Here is an 8,823-nt window from a genome sequence, read left to right on the forward strand (position 1 = left end):
ATCTGCCAAACCCAGATTCGTCCGTCGGACTGCCAGATGGTGAAGTGTCACTCATCACTCCTGAGAACATGTTTCCACTGCTCCAGAGTCCAATGACGGCAAACTTTACACCACTCCAGCCGACAGTTGGCATTGCGCATGGTGATCTTAAGCTTGTGTGCGGCTGCTCGGCCATGAAAACCCATTTCATGAAGCTGCCGACGAACAGTTATTGTGATGACAATGCTTCAAGAGGTAATTTGGAACTCGGTAGTGAGTGTTGCAACCGAGGACAGACGATTTTTACACACTTCAGCATTTGGCGGTCCTGTTCTGTGAGCTTGTGTCCTACCACTTTGTGACTGAGCCGTTGTTGCTTCTAGACGTTTCCACTTAACAGTTGACTGGGGCAGCTCTAGCAGGGTAGAAATTTGACGAACTGACTTGTTGGAAAGGTGGGTTCCTATGACGGTGCCACGTTGAAAGTCACTGAGCTTTTCAGTAAGGCCCTTCTACTGCCAATGTTTGTCTTTGGAGATCATGTGCTGTGTGCTAGATTTGATACACCTGTCAGCAACAGGTGTGGCTGAAATAGCCAAATCCACTAAGCTGAAGGGGTGTCCACATACTTTTGTATATTTATAGTGTATAATAAGTTTCAGTATTTATTTGAAGTGGGAAAGAATATTAAAGATGCACTCTGCAGAAATCAGTCTGCCATTTCCTGGTTTCTAACATTTTTATAGTTTGCCTAATTTCAGTTTATGTGACAAAACAAACAAGCAAGTATATAACCAAAAATATTGTATTTTCAGCTGTTTGAAGAAGAAAAAAAAAATACAACTACTACCAGGGTACAAAATCGAATGTAAAAGACACAAAAAATGAAACTTAAGAACGGGAAGCATAGAAATAGCGCACATAGACTTTTTTTCAATGAGAATGACAGATCTATAACAACATTTCTATGTGAATTTGGTCAGTTGGCCACAAAAAGTTTCATATTGCAGCTTTAAATGACTCTGTCAAACTGTGGTTGGTAACCCATGTTCTCTGGTTGCTCGTAGACATAGGCGTTGATAAGAGGGACGAGACGAAGGTGTGCAGCTCTGCCACAGTGTCAGGTCTACAGCGCAGCCAGGACCAGAGCAGCGACACACCGCTCGATCTGCCTGCTGCCAGTCCCGCCCCTGGCTCTCAGCCTGCAGGCAGCCCTGCCCCTGCAGCCCCTCTCACCAGCACCCGCACCACCAGCCCACTTCCTGCTGTGTGTGTGAAGAAGGAGAGGACGTCCCCTCACAACACGATCACCCCAACTCTGCCAGGGTCAGGCCTATCCCAGGTCAAGAGAGAACCATTGTCACATCACCAGGGCCATCCCCTGTACATTGGTCTCCACAACAGGTAGGACATGGCATTGACTGTACTTGTTCAAACCATTTCATAATACTGATATCCTAGATGAGGTGATATTTATTTACAATCTTGCCTTTCTCCTCCCTACAGCAGCAGCATAGAGGGATCCCGCAAGCGAACCCTCCCGCCATCCCCCCACCTCGGGCACCATTCTTCTCCCTTGCCGGCCCTCCCCCTGTCCGTCTCGGAGTTGCCCGCACCCCACTTCTTCCTGCCAGTTCACGGGCATCGCCGCCCGGCCATGTTCACAAGCCCTCTGGGATTACCAACCAATGGCATCGAAGGACACTCCACTGAAGCAGGCTACTCAGGTAAGAGGCTTGAACAGTAAAGGAGATGGATATTGAAGGAGCCGTATAGGAGATTGATTGGTGTTTAGTGTACAACAGGTGTAGGTGGTGATACGGGTTGTGGGTGAGAAAGAGCAGTTTTTGTCAGAGTATGACCTTTAACCTCTCACCCACAACAGAGCACGACCTACTTCGCCAAGAACTGAACAACCGTTTCCTGGCGCAGACTGCAGAGAGGGGGACTGGCTCGGGGCCACCTCTGCTGAGGACAGAGTTCCACCAGCACACACACCAGCACCAACATCAACACCAGCACCAGCTCACCTTCTTATCCTACCCCAATGGTTTGCCTCCTCCACCAGGCATCCTCTCTACAACCCCAAATATGGGTCGTACAGCTGACCTAAATGTAAGTCCAGTACATGGCCACCACAAACTGCTTCATGTGAGGTTAAAGGGTAACTCTCAACCCCAATTTCAGCTTTTGCCCAAACCCTTCAAATAAAAAAATATGCATTCAGGTGAGAAGTTGTGGGTGGGGGGAATTGCTCATAATTATTCATTTTGGGGGTGGGTAAACATAGTTCTACCTGATCCCAACACCTTTTCACTAAACCATACTTACCAGAAGTCCACTGGCACGCTCTGATAATAAAATGATGTGCATCATGAGCAAATACAATCAATTCAATCCAACCTGCATTGCAGTGTTTACGCAGTAGCTCTTTTTCCAATGGTCAAATGAACTCAGATTGGTCTTGGGTACTGTATAAAAACCTACAACTACTTCCAGGGTGACCCCTCTCACAGGTATGCTTTCACTTTTCCGAATTAGAAGTGTGTGGGCACGGGATGAAAATAGTAAATAAAAGATTTGATTCATGTGGGATAAGAAATAGCAGTAATTGAACTATGAGTCTACTGTCTTACTGGACTGCGCCACCAATCATTCATAGCAGCTGGGGAAAAACACAACGAGTTGACATGACCACCATTGTCATCTATTTCTTGTAATGATGGATGTAGCTACGAATATAAACATATAATCCTCATAGCCTAATTGTGTTTTTTCCTTCGTAAAAGGAGGAATGGAACTGTAAGCACACAACTTTGAATTTGGTCATATGCAGAAAAGTGCCTTACTGCATTTTGAATTTTGTATAACGTCAGTAGTCCTAGTCAAGGAAGCATCTTGCTTTTACAGTGAACCTTGAGCTGGTACCACTCAGCATATCTAGAAGGGAGTGTATTTCATACCGAACCCCTTCCTTGAGATGACGTAGAGGAACCTTCTCAAGGTGCTTCTACATCACCATTTGAATGCTAGAGTTGAACCTCTAGGGGAAAAAATAGCTAGATTTACTACTAAAAGATATAACTTTTGCAACGAACTGTCAAAATGAAGACCAGAATTGACGTGTTTCACTATAACTAAGCCTAAAACATCTGGTATGGTTTTTCACAATGTTTTACTCTTTAATGTTATCAAAACCCACATTCATTGTGTGGAACATTTTAGGTCACCCAGAAACGAGAGAGAGAGATAACGCTGTGCTTTGTTTTTGCTTTTTTTTCCAACTCAATCTCCTTAATAGTGTAGCCTCAGGCTCAGCAGCCGCCTCCTTTACTCTGGGGGAAACCTTGTGTTAGTTTCACATCTCAAATATCAAACTCTTTATTACAGTATCTCAACAAAACAGAAATATCAGATACAGTCCCTGAGAGACACATTTTAGCTTTCAGCCGTTTTAAACTTTTTTCCACCCACCAGGGAACATTTTGAAATATTTCATCATACTGGAAAAAAATGTATGAGCCCTGAAATGGCTGGCTGTTCCACTGACAGCTCAGTAAAGCCAGTGGAAATGGATCTCATGGCTGTTTTGACACACTCAAAGCCCTGCTGTCAGGATAAAGGACTGTGCCGCAGCAGAAGGAATGAGGTCATTATAGTGCTTTTGATCGTGGGTAATTGCTCATGGACGCTTTTGCCAGCATTGGCAGGGCTTCAGTTGGGTTTAAGCAGCCGAGATATGGAAACTCTGAACATAGCCATCCGAAGTGTGTACATGCATCTGTTAAACAGTCAATGAGCAGGTTTAGCTGCATAGACGTCAGCACTAGGTCAGGACTTGAAGATGACAAAATGCTCAAAACAATCATTTGTAGCGTTTTTACATCAATGTTTCTTCTTTGTCTAATATTGTCTAATATTGTTAATGTTACTTACAAAAAATGTTGTATTTCAGTTGGAAAAGTACCCAGCTAAACTGGAAAACCCCTACATAAGACATAAAAATGTAAGTGAAAGTACTGCTTTCAGAAAGATTGGGATATGTTCCTTTGGATTACCTTTCAAATGAATTATTTTGTATTATAATATGATTCTCAATGAATTCAGTTATTTTATGTTTTACTCCATACTACCTCAGCAGTACAGTCACAGATCTACTCTGAGCGTACAAAGTTATTTTGTTTACCCTAAAGTCATACTTCATGTATTCTTACCTTAACCTATGTGTGGTCTTGCCCAGTTCTTCCCCTCCTACCCCCCAGAGATGCCTGGCATGCCAGCCCTGCACCCCCACTCAGGACCCCCAGGGCCCTTTAGCTCTCTGCAAGGAGCCTTCCAGCCCAAGGTCCATAATACATCACTGACTCCCTCTGTCTGTCTCTCTTTCATTACCCAGTGTTAACCACCCCACACATGCTGTTCTCAATCTAAACCCGTGACTTCCTATCTCTCCCTAGTCTAATCCTATGGATGTGGCGACACGGCCAGGAGAAGTCCCTCACAATCTCCTACCAAAGGGACTACGGGTAGGCCTCTGTTCTCTGTACAATAACAGTGTATCCATTAAAGTGTGCACAAAATACCGTAGTGTATGTTCAGATATTAATCCTCTGTTCTTCTTCTGGTCTCGCTCTGTTCACAGATAACTGATCCATTCAGATCATCAGCTAGGGTAAGAATATGCCATTCGCCAGCCTTATGTAAGCTTGTCGACAGAATTCTAGCCCTCAGGTTTAAGACTAATCAAATTATTTTCCTTCTATATATTCTTGCAGAAGGCTGGCAAATGGTGTGCAATGCATGCCCAGATCGCCTGGCAGATTCATCACCACCAGCAGAGGATGAAGGTACTTAAGATGTGTTCATTTATTTCACTCAATGGAGCGAAAGTTTCAAATAGCGATACAAATCAAATCCAAATCAAACTTTATTTGTCACATGCGCCCGGATGCAACAAGTGTAGACCTTGCCGTGAAATTCTTACTTACAATAATCAGTGAAGTTATGCTTTCTGTATCCTCCTCGGTCTCAGCAACTCACCTCTCAATCTCTACTGAGCTTTTAATCTTCTCTCTCTCGCTCCCTCTGTCAATCTTTCTTCTCCCCATTTTATCTGTCTATCTTTAACAGCACATGCGCTTTGATCCACATAAGCTGAATATGAGCGGGGTGAAGCTGGACCTGTTTAGTCGGCCAGCTGCTCCGGGTCTTCCTCCTGGACTGTCCTATGGCCATGACCTGGCCCGACCTCTCCTGTCCTCCTCAGGTTAGCCAGCCCATTCCATTTTCATATTCATTATTGTGGATTTTAAATGAGGATCTACGTGCAGTTATGATAATATTCTACGGCCTTGGGAGCAACTGTGTTGGTCGCTTACTGTAGAGATGACATGTTTACTTTATATCCCTTTATGTCAATGTGAGTGTGGTTGATTCGTAGAAAAAGAAATTGGCGTGCAACTCAAGTCTATAGACTAACAGAAAGTCTTCGGTGCTGAGTAAAAAAAATGCATAGTGAAAAGAAGGAAAACGCCTTTTTTTGGCAGTTTTACTGTATTTTAGCAGCAGCAGAGGTCAACAAACAGACACGTTTTGGCAACAACCTTCGTCAGTGTGGTTGATTCGCTCACTACTGTACCTTCACCCCCTACAGGTCATTTGTCTGCATCACCATTCAGCGCCGCCACTCATCACGTCCACTATTTACCTGCTAGCCACCTCACTGGTAAGTGCCATAGGCTGCTGGTGCAACGTCTAAATAATGATGTTTAAAGTCCAAGACAATTAAGCAATAAGGCACAAGAGGCAGTGCTGTATTATGAATACAGCCACAGGTAAACGGCATTGTTCGGCCCGACGCGATAGCATCAGCATCCAGGATCCAAACAACCAGTTTTAGAATAGACATTAAGAGGTGCTGTTCTTGTGATGTTCCTCAGATCCATTTGGACGAGCCAGTCACTATGGAAACCTTGGACAACTGGCAACTAATGCATTTGGCGGCCTGGGTGCCTCTTCTATTGGTAGGTTTTCGCTCTCAAATAATTGACCTCAACCAAAGACAATCTACTGTTTCAACTAAATTGGTAAATTGATTGAAAATACATCAACCCTTCCTCTCTCAGGCCCAGGCAGCATGTTTGGTGGAAGGCAGAGCCATGGGTTGTCAGGTTTTGTAAACCCCCCTCAGGAAGCCTGTAACCGCCTGCACCGAACGCCCCCCTCCTTCCCCACACCTCCAGCACTGTCCAGGCCTGCTGATGTGGACCGCAAGCCCGCGGTCCATAGCAGCGAGAGGGAAAGGGAAGCTAAGAAAAGGGATCACTCTGCTACCAAGGAGGAGTCGGAGAGAGACGGGTCAGTGACAGCCTTAGTGTGGAAATGGCGTTTCCTATCGATAAAGGCCTTCAAAAGTTGTGATATAATAATATTCTGTCCTCTCTATAGGAATACTCTGGAAAGAAGCCATCAGTCCACCCACACATCCTCAGGCTTTCAGATTAGTAACCTGATTGGCAGCAGCAGCCCAGGGAGGAAGAGGAGCAGCCCAGATCAGGGACCCCAGGCTGAGAGGGAGGGCACCTCTCTTGGGAGAGTCCAGGTGAAGCAGAGCTCCTCTCCAGCGCTGGAGGTGCAGGATAGAGGATGCTCAACCCCATACACCACAGTGAAGAACCACCAATCTAGCGAGAACACACAAACTCTGAAGGGACCTTTAAACATAAAGCAGGAGCGCAGAGATGAGCCAGAGGTAATGGCTGGGCCCCCGGAGTGTACCCTCGTACTCCCACCAGGCCACTCTCAGGCTCCATACCCCTCATCAAGGCGCAACCACTTCCCCACCGCAGGCATGCTTCAGAGCAGTCATCTACCTCACTCTCTACCCCTCTCCATGAGCCCCGTGCACCCAGTGAGTAGCCTCAGTGCAATGGAGCGAGCCCGTATCCAGCCCTTCATGGGGGTCAGTACACTAGCTGCAGGTCGAAACCACCGTGTGTCCCCTCACCTCTCAGGCCACTGGGACCCACTTCGAGACCCCTACAGAGGGCTGTACCTGCAGAGCCAGCAGGTACATTTGACCTATGACCCTGAGAGAGGCCACAGACAGCGGGAGCAACACCCCCAGCCACAGCAGTACTTACAGGACAGGCACCGGCAGGCAGAGGAGAGGGCAAGGCTGCACCAGCTCCAGGGCTCTCCCATGGAGGGCCACCTAGCCCACACACCCACTTTTGTGTCCTCTCTGGGTGGGGTGATGTACCCTAGGCTCAGCCCCTCAGCTCCACACAGTGGCCATCTGAACAGGACTCCTCAGACTGTCACTCTTAGTGCCCCACCCCCTCTGGTGCCCACCACCACAACCCCTGGCAGACCTGCCACTCCTCGAAAGACCACGCCCACCAGTGCCCCACCCTCTGGGGACCCCACCCCATCCTGCAAAGCCAAAGAGGTAGAGGTGGAGGCACAGTAGCATGGAAGTCTCTTAGAAATAAGCGACAAGACTGGGATCCTTTTAAATACACATTACACACTCAACTTGATGAAATGTCTCGCTTTTTAAAATGAAAAAGCTCTAAGTCAAAATTGTGTATTGTAGAGTATTTGTTAATAAATCAGAAGTTTAAGTAGTGAGTCTGCATAGAAACTGTTGAATAAGTTGAATAACTGATGTTGGATAATGTTATTTGATAGTAATATATGATGTTTTTTATGTTTGTAAGATTTCCGTGTACAGACGTAGATTTTATGAATTTGTATATTTTGTATGTTTTTTGTGTAATGCATTACATTGTTCTTTATTACACATTTATCAACAGGTAAAACAGAAAATAGACGTTCTCCTTTTGATTGTTCGTTTTAGATGTAACCATGTTTCCTACCTGAAAATGTTATTGACTTTTACCTTCTGTAAATATTCACATAACCTGTCATTTGTTTCTATAAAGAATGTCTATTTAATCAAAAAAGTAATTACTTGATAATTCATTATTATTTTCACTTGCATCAGCAGTGCTCCCTCTTGTGGCAGACTTGGTACAAAATGCAGAATGCTGTCCACTTGGAATTGATGGCACAGGGTTCAATAGTTCAACTAAATGCTGAATCTAAGCAAGGATTTGATTTAATTCCTTTTAGATTATCAAGTGGCAAAGGTCATCAGATTTGTGTAGCTTTCAGTAAACAAATAGCCTATATGACCATAAAGCTACCTTTTATGAAATCCTCATGTATCAGACAAGCACATACAACCAGTGCACCAAAGAGGAGAGTTTATTTATCAAATTCCATTGTCTGAGGAAAAGACAGCAGCAGGTTCATGTTTATTTGTTTGTTGTGGATATTTTTGGCTTCATTTGCTCCAAGCCTTACAGTGTGCCTTTCAACTAATCTATTTGTGTTTAAAAGTAATACATAGTAATTGAAAGTATATGTACAGTATATGTTGCCAGATGTAACATGTTTATGTATTTTACATTTTCAAATAAAATCTAAGTAAAACGGGTTAGGGTTAAAAGTAAAATGTTCCTCAATAAAGCAGAAATTATTAGCCTACAAATAAGTATTCACACCCTTGGACTTAAAAATAAATACATTATTCCCCTTGGACCATCAGGGTGGCACTAGTAAAAATGGCACGGAGTCCGAATTTAGAATAATCTTCAGTCACATCCACATTCATGTTTTATTTTTTTGAAATTAAAAAAGAGCATTCCATTTCATTCCTGCTCAAGTTAAGGAATGCTGATTCAATCTATAATGAATGATGTAATGTTAATTTATCATAATTGTTATAGTTTTTAATAGTATCATCATCATAGCATGTGCTATGTGTATGTGACTTGT

General features: G+C 44.2%; 1 protein-coding gene across 2 annotated transcripts in view; it reads left to right on the forward strand.

Annotated features, from left to right (window-relative positions):
• The window catches only part of LOC106564312 (autism susceptibility gene 2 protein homolog), a 29,441-nt gene extending 20,959 nt beyond the window's left edge, over positions 1–8,482 (forward strand). Inside the window, exons 7-19 of one of the 2 annotated variants that reach the window (XM_014130363.2) lie at positions 1,047–1,383; positions 1,489–1,706; positions 1,865–2,094; positions 3,935–3,985; positions 4,220–4,324; positions 4,437–4,505; positions 4,622–4,651; positions 4,755–4,826; positions 5,110–5,245; positions 5,633–5,704; positions 5,919–6,002; positions 6,105–6,336; positions 6,427–8,482. In XM_014130363.2, the coding sequence (XP_013985838.2) occupies positions 1,047–1,383; positions 1,489–1,706; positions 1,865–2,094; positions 3,935–3,985; positions 4,220–4,324; positions 4,437–4,505; positions 4,622–4,651; positions 4,755–4,826; positions 5,110–5,245; positions 5,633–5,704; positions 5,919–6,002; positions 6,105–6,336; positions 6,427–7,450 (2,660 nt within the window). In that variant the 3' untranslated portion in view covers positions 7,451–8,482. Of the gene's footprint in view, positions 1–1,046; positions 1,384–1,485; positions 1,707–1,864; positions 2,095–3,934; positions 3,986–4,219; positions 4,325–4,436; positions 4,506–4,621; positions 4,652–4,754; positions 4,827–5,109; positions 5,246–5,632; positions 5,705–5,918; positions 6,003–6,104; positions 6,337–6,426 lie in introns of both variants that reach the window. The other variant, XM_014130356.2, reaches the window with a different exon arrangement.
• Positions 8,483–8,823: the final 341 nt, after the last annotated feature.

The sequence above is a fragment of the Salmo salar genome, chromosome ssa01 (assembly GCF_905237065.1).
Source record: "Salmo salar chromosome ssa01, Ssal_v3.1, whole genome shotgun sequence".
Taxonomy (NCBI): Eukaryota; Metazoa; Chordata; class Actinopteri; order Salmoniformes; family Salmonidae; genus Salmo; species Salmo salar.